The following is an 18,033-nucleotide window of genomic DNA, read 5'->3' on the forward strand; positions in this document are numbered from 1 at the left end:
CAAGTGGATATTTATACAAATGAAGAAAAGGGATATGGAGGAAACAGCTGACACTTCAACCTCACTCTCATCTGACTACTGTGCTTAAATTTCAAAATTTATACACAGCTCTGGTCTTTTCATCAGGATTGTTTGGATTTCCTTTATTTCATTTAAAAGTCCATTCCCCCCTCCCCCCTAGTATTATGCCAGAGTTTTTCTGGGAACATTACTCTTGACGATAAGTTAATATCTTTTGCCTTCTATTATAACATCTTCCAAGTTTTCTGGTACTTTATATTGCTGGTTGCTAAATTTTGTGGGGGATTCTTTCTTTCTGGCTACTTGCCATATTATTTTCCTTGACCTCAAAACTCTGGATTTTGGCTGTTCTGATAATGTTACTTGGAATTTTCATTTTGGTATTTTTTTTCAGGAGGTAATTTGTGGATTCTATTTCTGCTCTGCCCTCTAGTTCTAAGAGAACTAGGAAATTTTGAGACTTCTTGAAATATAATGCCTAGGCTATTCTTTTTTTCTTTTTTTGGCCATGGTGTTCAGATAGCCCAATGATTCTTAATTTTTTTCCCCTTTATCTGCTTTTTAGGTCAGTTATTTTTTATATGCAATATTTTACATTTTCTTCTTTTTTAGTCTTTTGATTTTATTTTAATATTTCTTGTTGCTTCATGAAATTATTGACTTCTATCTAGACCATTTCATTTTTTAGGGAGTTTGTTCCTTGGGTAATGTTTTGTACCTCTTGTACCAAGCCATTAATTTCCTTTCAAGTTCTTTCTTCCACAACTCTCATTTCTTTTCCAGTTTTATCTTCTAGCACTCCCATATTATGTATAAAAATATTTTAATTCTCTTCTTTAAACCATTATTTAATTTCTTCCAGGATTTCTAGTTGAATTTGTGCCCAACTTGCATTTTCTCTGAGGTCTTGCTTGTGGATGTTTTTGAGTCATTATCTTCTGTGTTTGTTTCTTGAGTGTTCCTGCCAAAATAAGTATCCCTCATTATGATGGGGTTCTTTTCATGCTTGCCCATTTTTCTTTGGATTTGATGTTAGGGCTGAGCTCTGCTATACTACTGGAAAGAAGATCTATATGGCTTGGTACTGCTGCTATTTCTTGGGATATTGAGTGTTGTAGTATTCTAACATCTCATGACAGGCCAGAGACCTGCAAGCTCTCAGTGTTTCCAATGAGCCAGAGTAAAGTCTGATTGCTGCTTCCCTGATCTGAGATCTGCAATTTCTGACCCGGGTTTTTGTCAGAGCAACAACAGAATGCTGCTGGACTCAGCCCTTAGCAGTTAGCTAGGAAGTTCTACAGGCTCAGAAGGCTCCCCTTTGGTCTGGGATTCTTGCCTTGGTTATGACTTTTCAAGCTGGACTAGATGCTGTTGCTGCTGGCCTCTGAGCTTCCTTCTTTCTCACTATAGTGCCCAGGGCCTATCAGAGAATGCCAACTACATGAGCAGGTCTGTTTCTCAGTCCATCCTGGATCTGTGACCCAGAATTGGGTAGTGGCCCCAACAAACTGCCAGTTTACACCTCTCTGAGTCACTGTGCCCCAGTATAGGCCCTGTATGGGCATAGGACTTCATCTTGCCTTGGGGCACAGTCTCTTCCTGGGCATTTAACAGCTTCTTGAGGTATGCTCTTGCCCCAACCTAGTCCTCAGTATCAGAAGACTTCCCTGTCTCTTTATGCTGCCTGGGGCTACACAACTGACTCACTGTGACTTTTTCTGGATTTCCCCATCAGGATTCGATCTGGTGCATCTTCTAGATCTATTTAGAGGAGTTTTGTGCATAGGAGTTCAGCTTCATTGCTTCTTCCTAGTCCACTATCTTGGCTCTCTTCTATGTCTGACTTTGAATATAAAAAGACTATCCATCTGCGTTTTGGTTTTGTATATTGCATAAAATATTTGTTCAGATTTTATTTGGGATACAGTTCCACAGTATCAGAGTCTAGACAGAGGAAAGAATGGTAGATATACAACAGACTGGCATGTACCATCCAGAAAGACTCAAAGACCAATGGAGACTTTGTTTGTCTCACTTTAGACTCTGAAGAGAAGACACTTCCTGAAGGTAAGACCCATTCTTTGGCAGGGTCAGAAAATCTAGAAAGCTCCGGTTCTCCTTGGATATACAGTGAAGTGGATACCGGACTCTGAGGTGGCCCTGGGTCTGTGTCACAGAATATCGGAGTTGAAATGGACCCCAGAGGTCATTTAGTCCAACCTATACCTAGAACAGGATCCTTTCTGTGACATATCCAACAACTAATCATCTAGCTTTGGCTTAACAACCTCAAGTGAGGGGGACCCCACTAATTCCCAATGCAGCTCATTCCACTTTGGGATAACACTAATTGTTAGGAAGTTTTTCCTCACTTCAAACTTGAATCTGCCTCTTTTACAACTTCCCTCCAGATACGGAGTCTTAGGAACTTAAGACTTGGTCAAGTCCATTCTAATATGGATGAAATTCATCCAGTCACACATACATCTCTAGGGCTTTTTTCTAGAAGCAAAGATAGGAGGACCCTGAATAAATTTTACCAGCTCTGTTAAACAACCAAGAACCAGAAAACATGGATTATTTCTGCCCATGATTCAACTGTTCACTGATAATGTTGGGCAGTCTCAACAAAACCGCTCCCTAGCTCTCCCCATTATCCACATTGAAGGGCTGGTGAGCTGAGCCCAGACCCAGCATGCTTGTACTTGCCTCTTAAAGTCTTCATTTGAAGTGCATTGACATCACTTGGGATCTCTTTTTAGTGACCATAGCTAGCACCACAGGGTGCTAAATGATAGCGTTAGTAATCCAAAAGAGTCAATGTACCCTATAGCATGCTTAGGTCACTACAGGCCAATGATTTATACACAGGAAGAACCTGACTTTATGAGTTCCTTCACTCCATGGTTAAACTCAAGAAAACCTTCTGTAGCAATTCGGAAGCCTAGGACAGTGAGGTGTCAGAATGATGCTGAGCCAGCATCAAGATTTACAGTAAATGCTGGCAAATATAAGTTTTAGTTCAGTTCAACAAACATTTATTACCTGCTAAATGTAAGACACCAAGGTGGGCACTTGAGATACACAGATAAGCAGATATTCTGTTCTCAAGTTGCTTATAAATCAATGAGGACAAATAACATGTGCACAAATAAATACCTCACAAGGAAGAGTATGTTAGGTGAATTGGAGAGGCCTAAGCCATCTTCTCTGAGAAACTTGAGAAAAGTGAGTGCTCTCTTTTTCTGGAATATCTATCCACCTGCCCTCCACCTTTCTGGGACATCTTTTCTTCTCTCTCTCTGTCTCTCTCTGAGCAATCTCATCAACTACCCTGGGTTCAATTACCATCCCTATGCGGATGACTTCCAGATCTAAATACCAAACCCTAGTCTTTCTCCTGAACTCCAGGTCTTTGAATACCAGCTGGTTACCTGGATATTTCAAACTTAAAGCCCCATAAGAATCACAAACTCACTGTCCAAAACAGAAGTCTTTCTCCTCAAAACTTTCTCTTTCACTAACTTCTCTATATTTACCAAGGGCACTACCATCCTTGCAATCATCCAGGATAGAAACCTCTGTATCATCCCTGACTCTCCACTTTTCCTCGCCTTACCCTGGGCTCCACATCTCTTGCATCTGTTTCCCCTTAACTCCACTCATATGACTGCCACTCTAGTTCAGATCCTCATCACATCTTGCCTGGACTATTGCAAGTCTCCTAATTGGGTTCCCTGACTCCAATCTCTCCCCTCTAATTCATCCTCCACATGACTGCCAACGTGACATTCTTAAAGCACAGATATATCACCCTCCTGCTCATAAAACTCCAGTGACTCTAGGACAGAATGTCATCTAGGTTAAAATGAAAACTCCTCTATTTGACATTTTAAATCTTTCACAGTACATCCAGCTTACTTTTCCAGATCAATTATACAATTGGCAGCTTGGGAACACAGTGGATAGAGCTTAGCCCAGAGTCAGGAACACCTGAGTTCAAGTCCAGTTTCAGACACTTCCTAGCTAAGTGACCCTGGGCAGGTCACTTTATCTGTTTGCCTCAGTTTCCTCATATGTAAAATGGGAATAATATTAGCATCTACCTCCCGGGGTGTTGTGGCAATCTAATGAGATAGTAATTGGAAAGTGCCTGGCACAGAGTAAGTGCTATATAAATGTTAGCTATTATTATTATTATTACTCTTCTTCAAGCACTGTGAAGTCCAAACAAAGAGGTCTATTCACTTATTCCTTGTGTAATCTAGGTTTTAAACTTGGAATATTTTGCATAAGATTCTCCTAATTGGTTGAGAGAATGATGATGACACTGAGAGATTTCATGAGGAGTTAATGCAAGAACTTTGGAGAACAGACTCTTTATTCCTGCTTTGAGAGAGAGATTTAGGAGGTTTGAGACTCTCTTTGGAACCAACTTTAAGGAGGAGAAAGAGAAGATTCTCTTGCAGAACACAGCAGGGGAAGCCAATGCCTTAACATGTCCCTGACTTCCAGCTTGCCTCCCTAGAGACTTTGGGAAATTTCTCCTTGGGTGGAATCAGGGCCTGTCTTTTGATTGAGCAAGGATGAAGAATGTCTCTTTTCCCAGGCTCTGCCCCTCTCCCAGGTGGGTAGCACTGAGTCATCATTCTCTCTGCCAATTAGGAATCATGTAGAATGCTCCAGGCTAGAAAATGCAGTTACACACTTTTCCATCATCTCCCATTTTTGTGCCCTTACATAGGCTATCCTCCAGGCCTAGAATGCGCTCCCTTTTCATCTCCTCTTCCTAAGATAGATTCCTTCAAAGTTCAACTTCAGAACCATCTCCTGTATGAGGCTATTCCTGATCCCCCTAGATCTTAGTGCCTCTCCCTCCAACTGCCTTTTGTCTATTTTATCTTTACTTATGTAATGCTTTGAACACACCCAAATCACCTAACATGGAGACACCCACATAGGAAACACTGGAAACCTGCTTCTGGGAAGACATTTGTCTACCATGTGAGTGGAAGGTACCTCTTTCCCAATGGGCTGCCTAGCTGGAATGGGCTGAGTCTTTAAAACTACCAGATTGGAACAGTCTCTTTCCTGCTTTTAGCAGCTTCCACAGAGGAGGAAAGTCCTGTTTAACCACAGCCCAGACACCATGAATGAAGCTAGCTACCTTTCCCTCTCTCCCAATCCCACTTTAGGCACTATGGCCCTGAGAAATCAGCTTAGCACTCTACTCTATTTGGTTTGTCCTTTCAGTTTGAGACGCGATGGTGGAATCCCTATCGGACTCAGACTTGAACCATGGCATCTTTGAATTCAGGATTCTAGGCTGGAAGTTGCAGCTAGCCCAGGAGGGAAGCCCTGAGAATCCAGAGTGCCACAGATTCCAACCCAAAGTGTCTTTAGACTTGAAACTTGGTGGACTTGAAACTTTGGTCTTAAAACTGAATTAAGCTGTGAACCTATTTTCCTCCCTATTCCTAGAGACTGAGGTGGTGTAGAAGGGTATAATGCCTCCAGGTGCTGGGGGGTGTTTGTGTAGTTGTTTTCACTGTAGCTTTGAAATAAATATTTCTTGGTAAAAGCTAATCTGTTAAGTTGTTACACTGAACTGGTGCTAGAGGAACTCTAAAACTGAGGGAACACCATTGGTGGGGATTGAAGCCAGCAGCAGAGAGAATGGGCACCCCAAAGTCCCCTTTTGAGGTATCCCTCTTGGGGAGGAGTAAAATGTAACCCATCTGACAGTGGAGGCAGTGGGGGACCAGAGTAGTCAAGGTGACAATTCAAAATATATATGTTGTTTTCCCTGATAGAATGTATATTCTTGGAGGAGAGAGATTATCTCATTTTTGCTTTTGTATCTCAATCACATAGCACAGAGGATGTAGCCCCTCAGCTAGGCCTTGAAGAAGGCATCAGAGATGAGGAAGAGAGACAGGATAGGCCAGCATGAGAAAGGGTTCTATTTAGTTCTATTTGGCTGTATAGAGTAAACAGAAATAGTATGAGATATGGCTGGAAAGTTAGGTTAGGGTCAACTTATGGAGGAAATTGAATTCCAGAATAAGGAGTTTACACTTTAATAGTAATGGGGAGCCATAGAAGCATTTGGAACAGAGTGGTGTGATCAGAGCAGAAGATTACATGAGCGATGGTGTGAAAGATGGATTGAAGAATAGTTAAGAATAGTCAACAAATGTTAGAGGGTGTTCTGGGACAGATCAGACTTGGGCTGCTCCATTGGTTCATACTTCTAGAACAAAGAACCTTTAACAAAATAAAATTTATTCAACAATAGCATAGAAAGGAAATTCAACAAAGCCACATTGATACAAATATTGGGTATAGGTCCCCTTCTTCCTAAATTTGCTGGTACCCCCAGTCAGAAGGGTGTGTTGATACTTATGATTGTAGGAAATCCAACAAGCTTGAGATGCCCCAACTACTCATGCTGTAGGCTTTTATGCTTCAGGTGACATAGAGGAGCTGTGCCAGTCCTTCTAGCCTTAGTCCTCTGGATCAATTAAATCTTATTGCCTTTTTAGCCTAGGTGACAGGGACTTTCTTCTTAGGCCATGCATGGCAAATTTCTAGCTGTGTAATGAGATCATATTAGTAGTAGATGTTGCTTCTATCCCAGAAGGCTATTTCAATAGTCTAGAAAATAATAGATGAGGGTCTGAAGCAAGGTGGTTGAAGTATGAGAATTGAAAAGGCAGACTGATCTGAAATCTATTGCCAAGGTAAAATCAATAAGACTTGATCACTAACTAGATGTGGGGTAAAGGGAAAGGAAGAGTCAAAGATGATCCCAAGGTTAGGATCCTGAGTTACTGAGAAGACGATTGTGTTATCAGAGAGGGAGAAGTAGATTTTGAGGAGGAAGATACCGAATTCAGTTTTGGTAGGTTTAATTTGAGGTGTTGGCAAAATATCCAAAAAATTGTGATATCCAACATATAGTTGGAGATACTGGACTCAAGGGAAAATTGGGGGTGGGGCTACAGATTTGAGTCACTGACATAAAAATGATAAAACGAAGTCATGGAAATGGATGAGAGTGGAGAGAAAAAAAAAAAGGACCAAGGAGAGAACCCTGACTTGGTGGACACCCATGCATAAAGAGCAAAGGTAAAGAGCCAGTAAAGGAGACACAGAAAGTCATGGTTAGAAAGTTAGGAAAACTGTAAGGATGTGTCACAAGCATTCTCACAGGAAAACCACGCAAATGCACCTAAATATCTCTTTCTGCTGGATATGGTAAACAAAGAAGGGGAGGGACTAAAAAGGGGGGCGGTTATCAACAGTGTCAAATAATAATGACAGCTAACATTTATATGGCTCTTTAAGGTTTGCAAAGCTGTTTACATGTTATCTCCTTTGATCCTCACAACAACCCTGGGAAGTAGGTGCCATTAGAATCACCATTTTACATATGAGGAAACTGAAGTTAAATGACTTGCCCAGAGTCACACAGCTAGGAAGTGTCTGAGGCCGGATTTGAACTCAGGAAGAGTTCTCTATCCACTGTGCCCTTCTGTATGGCAGTGACCCTGTCTCCCAAGGCTCCTGCTACTTTCCCAGGATCACTGAAAGCATAAACTCCTGGGTTATTTTGAAATAAAGGCAGGCTCTCCAGGAACTTCTGTGTGATGCAGAGAAAGAACGGGAGCTGGAGTCAGAGGACCTGAGTTCAAATCCTGTTTCTGCTTCTGTGTGATCTTGGGCAATCCAGCCTTCATTAAGCCATTTCATGCACACTCATCCTCTCAGCTATAACTAAATCCTCATCTGTTAAATGAAGATCAGATTAGATATCCTCTGAGGTAAGAGAAGAGGTGGTACAGAAGAGGTGTCTATATCTAGGCAGCTTTGTACCCCTCCTTCTTTCCCTATCCCCCCAACCCCAAATATGGATAGCTGCTTGGCTACCAGCCACCAAAATGATTCCCAAGGCCAGAAGAGAAGTGATTTATTAGTTAATGTTTTTCCAAAGTGATTTGCAGAAATATGGAGTATTAGCAGTACAGATTTCACTATCCCTTATGTGCTAATATACATTAAAAAAGAAATTTAAAATATAGCATGCATCTATGGGACCTTTAAATTTTGGTAAAGAGATAGTTAAACAGTTGTTGCACTGATATGGGCTTCTGCTCATTAGGGCCTAAATTAGAGTGAGCTAGTTAAATGCAATCTTTTGATTTACCCATTCCTTTTTTTTTAACAAGTTATCAAACCTATGGAAAATTAATTGCTATCAGCTGCCTCAAATCAATTATGGAAATCTTTCAACATATGAATCAAGTGTAAGTCATGACCACTTCAAACTGCAGAAAGCAAGGCTTACAAGTTTTCCATATTTAGGAGTAGAAAGGGGAGGGAAGGGAACAGTGTTTGCTTTTATTTACATCTCATACATTTCAAAGTAAATCCTCAGATGGAATTTATGGATTTTCTTTTAAAAATTCATTTAGAAACAAAAAAAGAATTTATTTTATTTTATTTTTGCTGAGACTGGAAATATTTCCCAGGTGAAACAGTATTTGCAAAAAGCACTTAGAAGTAAAGGAATGTAAAAGAATAAACATTTTGCATATGATAGGCTGGCCTAAGGCAAAATTGTGAAGTTTGTCTCCTTGTTGAATAACTGAATGAATGCCATTCTCTCTCTAACTTCTGCATTTTTATCAATGGTGTTGTGGTTGTTCAGTCTTTTTAGTCTGACTCTTCATGACCCCATTTGGAGTTTTCTTGAGAAAGAGACTGGAGTGGTTTGCCATTTCCTTCTCTTTACCGATGAGGAAACTGAGGCAAAGAGGGTTAAGTGAGTTGTCCAGGGTCACACGGCTAGGAAGTATCTGAGGCCAGGTTTGAACTAGGTCTTCCTTACTCCAGGCCCAGCACTCTATCCACTGTGCCACCTGGCTGCCCACATTAAGGTGGTCCCCATCATTTTATTCACCCAATTTTACCACCTCAGAGTTATCCTTAACTTTTCACTTTCCCTCACCTGCCCTAACACCAATCTGTAGTCAATTCTTGTTGATATTATCTCTATACCATTTCTTCCATCTTTACCTTTCTCCCTACTCGCATGGCCACCCCTTCCCCCCACCTCGGTTCAGTTCTTTGGCTACAATAGCCTCCTAATGGGTCTCTGGGCCTCCATTTTGCTCCTTCTCCAGTCCATGCTCCACACAGCTACTAAGCCGAAATTCCTAAAGCAGAGGTCTGACCAAGTCACTCTCCTGCACATGAATTTTTAGTGGTTCCTTACTGCCTCTACAATAAAACACAACTCTTCTTTTTGGCCTTTAAAAAGTTCTTCACAGTATGGCTCTAGTCCGTCTTTCCAGACTGATTTGAAACTCCCCTTCACATGCTGTATATAACAGCCAAAGTGGTTGTTCTCCACACATGACTTTCCATCTTCCTTTTGCACAGGCTCTCCTCTGTGGCCTCTTCCCTTCTACCTCTTGGAATTCCTTGTTCCATTCAAGGCTCAGCTTAATTGTCAAATGCCCTTTCCTGATTCCCCTAGTAGTTAGCTTCCTCTGTCTCCTCCCAAGATATGCATTTGTATTTCTATATATTTCGTATTTATGACATGCTGTTACCCATCCAATCTAGGAGAATGTAAGCTCCTTGAGGGCAGGGAATATTTTATTTTTGTCTTTGTATTTCTATCTCCTAGCACGGTGCTGGACTGAATTGGTAAATTCACTTTCAGTTACCCCCTCCCCCACTTTCCCCCTTGTTACTGTTTCTTCCCTGACAAGAGAAAATGTACTGGGTAACCAATGATTGATGCTGAATGGCATCTTCTTAGTCCTCATCCTACCTGACCTCTCTGCAGTTTTCGACAGGGTTAATCACACCCTTCTTTTGAATATTCACTCCTCCTTTGGCTTCCAATATTTCCGCTATTGCCTGGTTTTCCTCCTACCTATCTGACCATTCCTCTCTTTTGCCAGATCATCATCCATCTTCCCTCCATGAGCCATGGGCTTCCCCTAAGGCTCCACTCCTCTCTCTAGACTCTCCTTTGGTGATCTCATCAGCAAATAAGGATTCAATGATTGTTCAGAGGAAATCAACTCCCAAGCCCTAACCAATCTCCTGAGTGCCAGTCCTAAAACATCAGTTGTCTTCTGGACATCTCCACCTGGATGTCCCATTGGCAGGCAATTCATATATCAACCTGAACTCATTACTTTCACCCCACCCCATTCACTCCCCCAAATTCTCCATACTTCCTATTTCATCAGGACTTTGATGAATGTCATCTTCAGTATGAGTACTTCTTCCCCTCAGTGCTTAAAGGGCCCCCTCCTATCTCCTAAGATTTCTTTTTCCATGCCCTTCCATAAGTCCTGCACAGAGGACATACCAACATGCTAGAGGCCCCCCTGTGAGCCATTTTATATTTTGCAATAGTTTAATACAACAATATTTTAGTTACCCCTGTACAACCAGCTCATTTCCTTTTCTGGTATGCCCTCAATGACTTCTTTTATGCCACTTCTCTGTACACACACATCATCCTTGGAAATCTAATGAAGCCCACTTAGACCCATTTATAATCCACTGTCCTTTAGGTCATGAACAATTTTGATTCTCATGAGATCTAAAATCATGGTGTCCCATGATTGAGAGCCATATAGAATCTCAGACTAGTGTTTAAAAAAAAGGTATGTTTGGAGGTCAAGAAGTAGTTTGAGATCACTAAAAGTGATAACAGTTTCTGAAATGTAATTTTTCACTTGGATCAAACTCTTTGTCCATTTGCAATGCCTATCCAAGATCTATGTGACAGACTAACTCAATCAGGCTGCCCATTCACACTTCCAGATTTATCGGCATCTCCACTCTACTTTCAGGACAAACCTGCTATACAGAAAAATCCTACCTTCATTAAGAGAGAACTTTTTTCTTATGAATATTAAACTAGGGTGAAAATAAGATGATCTATGGACCCACCTTATTCCATACATACTTCCAGGTCACAGAAATGTTACTTCCTAAAAGTGCCTTGATCCAGGTGATTGGGTTTTGATAAATTTCACCATTTTTTGCCTTGATTTTACCATTCAATAAGATACTGGCTTTGTAGGTGGCATCCTAAAATGAAAATTTTGAAAAAGAAAAAAGATTAAGGTGTTTTCCTTTAAGCATAAGCAGCATTAGGAAAGTCTCAACAAATCCAAGTTATTGTAGATAATTTAAGCTAAAATTTGAATTACTAAAGCTAATTTGATGGAACTTCAGAAAATCTATAAACTTAACAATCAGCACTCTTATCCTATAAATAAATTGATTTTAAGACAATAATACCAAATTACCTCAAATGAGGGAGAATGACATAGGTTTTCATTTAGTTTTTTGTTTAATCATTTTCAGTTGTGTCTGACTCTTTGTGACCCCATTTGGGGTTTTCTTGCCAAAGATACTGGAATGGTTTGCCATTCTTTAGCTCATATTACAGATGAGGAAACTAAAACAAACAGGGGTAAGTGATTTGCCCAGGGTCACACAGCCAGTAAGTGTCTGAGGCGAGATTTGAACTCAGGAAGATAAATCTTCCTGATTCCAAGTCCAGCGCTCTGTCTACCTCACCACTTAGCTGCCCGTGTCATTTAGTATTAGGTTCCTATCAACTTAGAGTTAATTCCTATTATCCCTAGAGGTCTCCTTCATCACTTTCCCTACCTTTTTCCTAAAACCTAGTCTTTGCCCAGGTCTAACCTGAACCTGAAACTTCTCTTAGCAGGTCAACACCAAAGTAAAGTTATGTAGTTCTTTGCATGTTGTCTCTCTAGTTAGACTGTGAGCTTCTTGAGAGCAGGGACTATTTTTTGCCTTTCTTTGTATTCCCAGTGCTTAGCACAGCACCCCACAGATAGCGCTTAATAAATGTTTACTGACTTGAGCGATAGGTAGGAAGCCACCTAGGCAAACGGAAATCATGTCAAGTTCCAATGAGAATTATCAAAACCTAAGAATATTAACATGTGAAGGCAAGGCATATGGAAAACAAAACTTTACTTCAAAAATATCCTTTGTGTATATGTGCGTACCCAATTTCACTGGCAATTAGAACTCCCAAGGGAGGAAACTCTCTCTACCAATATAGATAGGCATCTATTCTATTATGTCATTGAATCATAAATCTAGAGCTGGAAAGGAAATCAAAGATCATCTAGTCAAACCTTCTCATTTTACAGATGAGGAAACTGAGGGTCAGAGAGATTAAATTCATCAGAAGTGGGATTCGAATGCTGGTTTTCTGACTCCAGAGGAATTGCTTTTTTCTGCTGAACCATACATCCCCAGTTGGCTGAGCCACTGAGAAGTCAAAGGACTTGCCCAAAGTCACACAACCAATATGTATCAGAAGAGGGACTTGAGTACTGGTCTCTCCAATTCTAAGGCCCTTGATCTACTCTACCACTACTGCCTCTTTCAAAAAAAAAATGTCGCATCTAAAAAGAATACATTCCTCTCCAGTGCCTAAAGCAGCTAATGGAATGTGACAAAGCAATGGTGCTACAGGAAAACACGACAAGTGGAGAGAGCATCTTGACCTCAAAAGCTGTTTCTGTTGGGTATCAGACTGCTTCTGCCTCCATTCTAGCTAGCCTTGGTATACATCCTGGGCGGGAGGCAGGTGCTGGGCTTACTCAAAATGTGGATTTCTTGATCTTTTTAGTTGACAAGTGGCCAGAGAGCACAGCCTTAGTTGTGATGTCAACAATCTTCGGAATATAAGTATTTTCTCACAGTGGCCTCACTTGGGCCAACTGAGATGCTCCTCAGAAAAGGGTGAAATTGCTTGGGGTCATGGCACTGACAGAAGCCATGAGTGAAGTCTTGGTACAGTGAAAAGATCAATGGATTTGGAGTCAGAGGAGCTAGGTTCAAGTCACTTAACGCTGTTTGCCTTAGTTTCCTCATCTGTAAAATGAGCTGGAGAAGGAAATGACAATCCACTCCGGTGTCTTTGCTAAGAAAACCCCAAATGGGGTCATGGAGAATCAGACACAATTGAAAAATGACTGAACAACAAGAGAGAAAAAAGATTAAGTGACTTGCCCAGGGTCATACAGCTAATAAGTATCTGAAGCTGGATTTGAACTAGATCCAGGCCCAGGGCTCTATCCACTGTTCCACCTAGCTGTAGGGCACACAGCTAGTTCCAGAGTAGTGAGAAATACTCGTAGAAAAAGAATAATTGAGTTCTGGACTTGGTGTCAGGAAGCCCTCTTTTTAAATCCTATCTTGGATATTACTAGCTATGTGACAATGGGCAAGTCATACTTTGGTGGACTCAGTTTCCTTATTTGTAAAATAGTATCTACCTCTGGTTGTTGCGAGGAGATCAAATGAGATAATGTATATCAAGCCCATTGTAAACCTTAAAAACATTTCTATAAATGCCAGTCACTTATTGTTCTAAACCCTTACTCTAAGAAGAAGAAATAATAAACAAGTGAATGATGCTCCAGAATGATGTTTCATTCAGAAGCAGTAAACTCAAAGTATTCCAAAGGACAATTCAGTTCTTGATATAACAGGTGGAAGCCACAGTAATGAGCAGGAATATTTAAGCACCCAAGAATACTGTGACATCTATTCAGTTATAGAACCATGGTATCCTACTGGCCTAAAAAAGATAACGTGTGACTACATTAATTTTCCAATGTTGACATTGTTTTAGACCTTAAATCCATGACAGTACCTGCATTTTGAATTCTAAAACATCATTTCCCGGTTTAATTCTTCCCAGGGAAATCAGTTCTTTGATCTGAGTTTTTTTCATTTTCATCTCTGCTCTGTAATTTAAAGGTTCCTGTTTGTTATTCTGATTGGCAGATTCTGAGGAGAAATTAATTTGACTGTTAGCAGCAAGTGCACCAATTGGTCTTGACTCTGTATGATTCTGTTTCATCCTAAGTAAAGCACGGCTGTCTACTCTTGCATTTCCTTGATGAGTAAGAAAAGACTGCATAAGCGATTCTGATACTGCCCTGGGTGGGTCTTGAGAAACTGTTTTTTTAGCCGTGTTTCCTGGTAAAAGACAACTGGTAAGAGCCGGCTGACAAACACTGCTTGGCTGATGGATATTATTTCTGACAGTTGCACTTGTGGTCTCTAAAACATTTAAAGTTTCAGTGATTGCAGAGGGATTTAGAGATTTGCTTCCTTTGGCTGTAATTACTTCAATATAATTTTCTTCTTGTAAATATTCTGCTGGAGCACTGGGAGTCATTGGCTGGGGAGGGAGTTTAACCCTTTCAATGCTGTGGGTATAATTGCTTTTTGATGTCCTCTCTAAGGTGGGATCTCCAGGTCTTCCTTTACGCATAAGTTCATTAAAAGAAAAGCATTCACTTTCAGCTGCTTTCTCATATGCCCCTCTCTCACTTATACAGCTGTCTAGATTTTGGTTATCCTCCTGTCTACTTTCAGTAGCACATTGTGTTTTCTGACCGTTTCTACTTGGTGGACTGGCAGGGGACCCCACAGGATCAGAAGCCAAATCGGGCTGCCCTGTTCTTTCCACAGGGGTAGGGCTGCCCTTGTCATTTTCACTGGAATTCCTTGAATCAGGCTGTTCTCCTCTCATATCCAGACCAGACCTGTTTCTTGTATTCTTGTAATTTTGTATTTTCTGACTTAACTTCTTCTGTTTCTGGGCCACCATTAAAAGGCTCTTTTGTCGAGCGGCCAAGTTAGCTAGTTGTTCTCTCAGTGCCCCATGTTTGAAAGACTCCACAGAAGCCCTACAGAAAGGAAAAGGAAAGAAATGCAAAGCTTCTTTAAAACGACAACACAATAACATCCTATACCCAAAATGAATGCTCTTTTTTTTCCAATTAAAATTTTCAGTCCTTTTTCAGGTGTGTCTGACTCCTTGTGACCCCATTTGGGGTTTTCTTGGCAAAGCTACTGGAGAGGTTTGCCATTTCCTTCTCCAGCTCATTTTACAGATGAGGAAACTGAGGCAAACAGGGTTAAGTGAGTTGCCCAGGGTCACACTACAACACAAACAACTTGCTAGGCATCTCCATTTGTATGTCCTAAAGGCATTTGTTAGAGATGGGCCTAACATCAGGCACCAGTATTCTTTTAGTAAGTATTTGATGTTGGGACAAAACAAAGCCTTTGTTAAGTCATTAAACAACTACCAAAAGAAGGTATACTTTGCCCTAAAAGCACAAATATACAACCAAGATACAGTAACACAACTTTTCTGGACATGACTCTCCTCATCTCCATATGGAACCACATCTGGTCAGCAGGGTAGATATAGTGACTTACATGGTCTTCAGAAATCTGACAAAATGGAGGGGCGCCTATTCTACACAGGTGCCACTTTTTATACTCTTAAGTCACCAGGAAGCTGCATCAAAGGCAGGTGTCAATCAAGATAGTTTTGTTATTTTTTAGGGAAAACTAGTTCCTGTTGCAGGAAAACAGGGGATCCTGGTCCTCTCACAGCATTTCAGATTCAACATATCCATAACAGTGCTCATCATCATTCTTTCCTTCCCCCTCACCCTAAACCAACCCACATTTCTTTCTAACCACCTTATTTCTATAGAAGACAACATTATTCTTCCAGTTATCTATGCTCACAATCTCAAAGCCACTCTGGACTTCTCCTCTTTTACCCTTCTTGTCCAATCAGTTGCCAAATTTTATCAATTCTACATTCACAATACCTTTCATATCCCAACCTCTCCTCTCTACTCTTACTACCAATACCCACAATTCATATCCTTATAACCTCTTTTGGATTGTTGCAATAAGCAATTACCTGGTCTCTTTGCCTCGAAACCCTCCCCTCTACCATCTATCACCCATACAAACTGACATACCAAAGCATAGTTTTGATCATGCCACTCCCCTTATTCAAGAATCTTCGATGGGCGCCCACTGGCTCTAGGATCAAATACAAATTTCATCTGGCAACTAAATTCCTTCCCAATCAGGTTCTAATCTTTTTTTCTCTTTATTTTTTTCAGTTACATTTTAAGTTCCAAACTGTTTCCCTCCATCCATTCCCACCCCACATTACAGAAAGCCACCATTTGACACAGATTTATAAATATAAGCAAAATTGTACTATGTGTACTTCTATTTATCAGGAGTTCTTTCTCTGGAGTGTATAGAATCTTCCTTCATAGGTCCTTTATAACTGATTTGAGTATTTCTATTACTCAGAATAACTTATTTGTTCACGATTATTCTTCAAATACTATTGCTGTTAAGTGTATACAGCATTTTCTTGGTTCTGCTCACTTCACTTTATGTTATTTTATGCAAGTCTTTCTATGTTTTTCTAAAATCAACCAACTCATCATTTCTTACAGTGCAGTAGTATTCCATCACAATCATATGCCACAACTTGTTTTGCCATACCCCAATTGATGGGCATGCCCTTAATTTCCAGTTCTTTGCTACCACAAAGAGAACTGCTTTAAATATTTTAAAATATATAGGTTCTTTTGCTTTTACCTCAGCCTTGGGAAGCAGATTTAATAATGGCATTGCTGGATCAAAGTATATACAAAGTTTATAACTTGTTGGGCATAATTCCAGATTGCTCTCCAAAATGACTGAATCAATTCACAGTTCTACTAAGTGTATTAACATACCAATTTTTCTACATCCCCTCCAACATTTGTCATTTTCCCCTTCTATCACTTTAGCCAATCTGATAGGTGGGAGATGATCTCTCAAAAGCTGTTTTAATTTGCATTTTTCTAATCAAGCGACTTTTAGAGCATTTTTTCATATTACTATAGATAGCTTTGATTTCTTCTTCTGAAAACTGCCTGTTCATGTTTTTTGAGCATTTATCAACTGGGGAATGAGTCATATTCCTAAACATTTGATAAAGTTCTTTATATATTTGAAATATGAGACCTTTATCCAAGAAACTGTTTATAAAAATTTCCCCCTCAATTTTCTGCTTTCTCAGCTTATCTTTCAAGACTGATTTCACATTACTTTTCCTCACGTACCCTATGCTGTGGCTTGCCAAACTGGTCCACTTGCTGTTTTCCATACCTGACATCCCATCTCCTGCAAACATGTCTTTGCACCGACTATATTTCTGTGCTTATAATGCTCTTTCTCCTCTTTTTGATTTTTGTAATCTCTATTTCTATTCAAGGCTTAGCTCAAGTGCCACCCCTCACAAAAACATCCCCCTCCCAATTAGGTTTTCCCTCCTTAAAATTACTTTGTATTTGCATGTATTTTGTATTTATTTACCTGTGCGTACATTACATTGTCCCTACCACTACCCCCAGTAGAATGTAAGATCATTGAGAGCAGAGACTGTTAACATTTTTGTCTGTATTCCTAACACTTGGCACCTGTTATATAGTACAGTTATGCCTTCCACATTGCAAATTTCCCTACCATGTTTTCACTATATCGCCAGTCAGCAAAATAAATTAAATAGAAATTTTGGGGAGTTTTGCAGAAGTTGCAGACAACATATGAAAGCCAGCAGATGACACAAAATCTATTATATTTAACCCAAATTTTACAATAAAGTACTGTAAACACCCCACAAAAGAAAAAGAAAAGAAAAGCAGACTTCTCTGGTACAAAGGGAAGGCCAGAAAATTTTATGCAGATTTTCCAAATTGCAGGGGCACGGTGCCCCTAAAACCTTACAACGTGGAAGGGATAACTGTCCACACTTAATAAATGTTTGTTGAATTCAACTGAACTGAACACATTAAGGACTGAGGGTCTCAAACTGAGAATTTGTTGTTGTTGTTGAGTCATTTTCAGTCATGCCTGACTCTTTGTGACAGCATTTGGGGTTTTCTTAACAGAGATACTGGAATGGTTTGCCATTTCCTTTTCCAGCTCAATTTACAGATAAAGAAACTGAGGCAAACTGGATTAAGTGATTTGCACAGGGTCACACAGCTAGAGTTTAAGGCAGGATTTGAACTCAGGAAGATGAGTCTTTCTGACTCCAGG

General features: G+C 40.2%; 1 protein-coding gene across 1 annotated transcript in view; it reads right to left on the minus strand.

The window, feature by feature from the left end:
* The window catches only part of ANKRD31 (ankyrin repeat domain 31), a 183,365-nt gene that overhangs the window by 22,476 nt on the left and 142,856 nt on the right, over positions 1-18,033 (minus strand). Inside the window, exons 22-23 of the mRNA XM_078153158.1 lie at positions 13,763-14,807; positions 11,005-11,145 (exon numbers count right to left, since the gene is read on the minus strand). Of these exons, the coding sequence (XP_078009284.1) occupies positions 11,005-11,145; positions 13,763-14,807 (1,186 nt within the window). The remainder of the gene's footprint in view (positions 1-11,004; positions 11,146-13,762; positions 14,808-18,033) is intronic.

Source organism: Phascolarctos cinereus, unplaced genomic scaffold, assembly GCF_003287225.1.
Source record: "Phascolarctos cinereus isolate Bilbo 61053 unplaced genomic scaffold, phaCin_HiC Scaffold_4;HRSCAF=312, whole genome shotgun sequence".
In the NCBI taxonomy this organism is placed as follows: Eukaryota; Metazoa; Chordata; class Mammalia; order Diprotodontia; family Phascolarctidae; genus Phascolarctos; species Phascolarctos cinereus.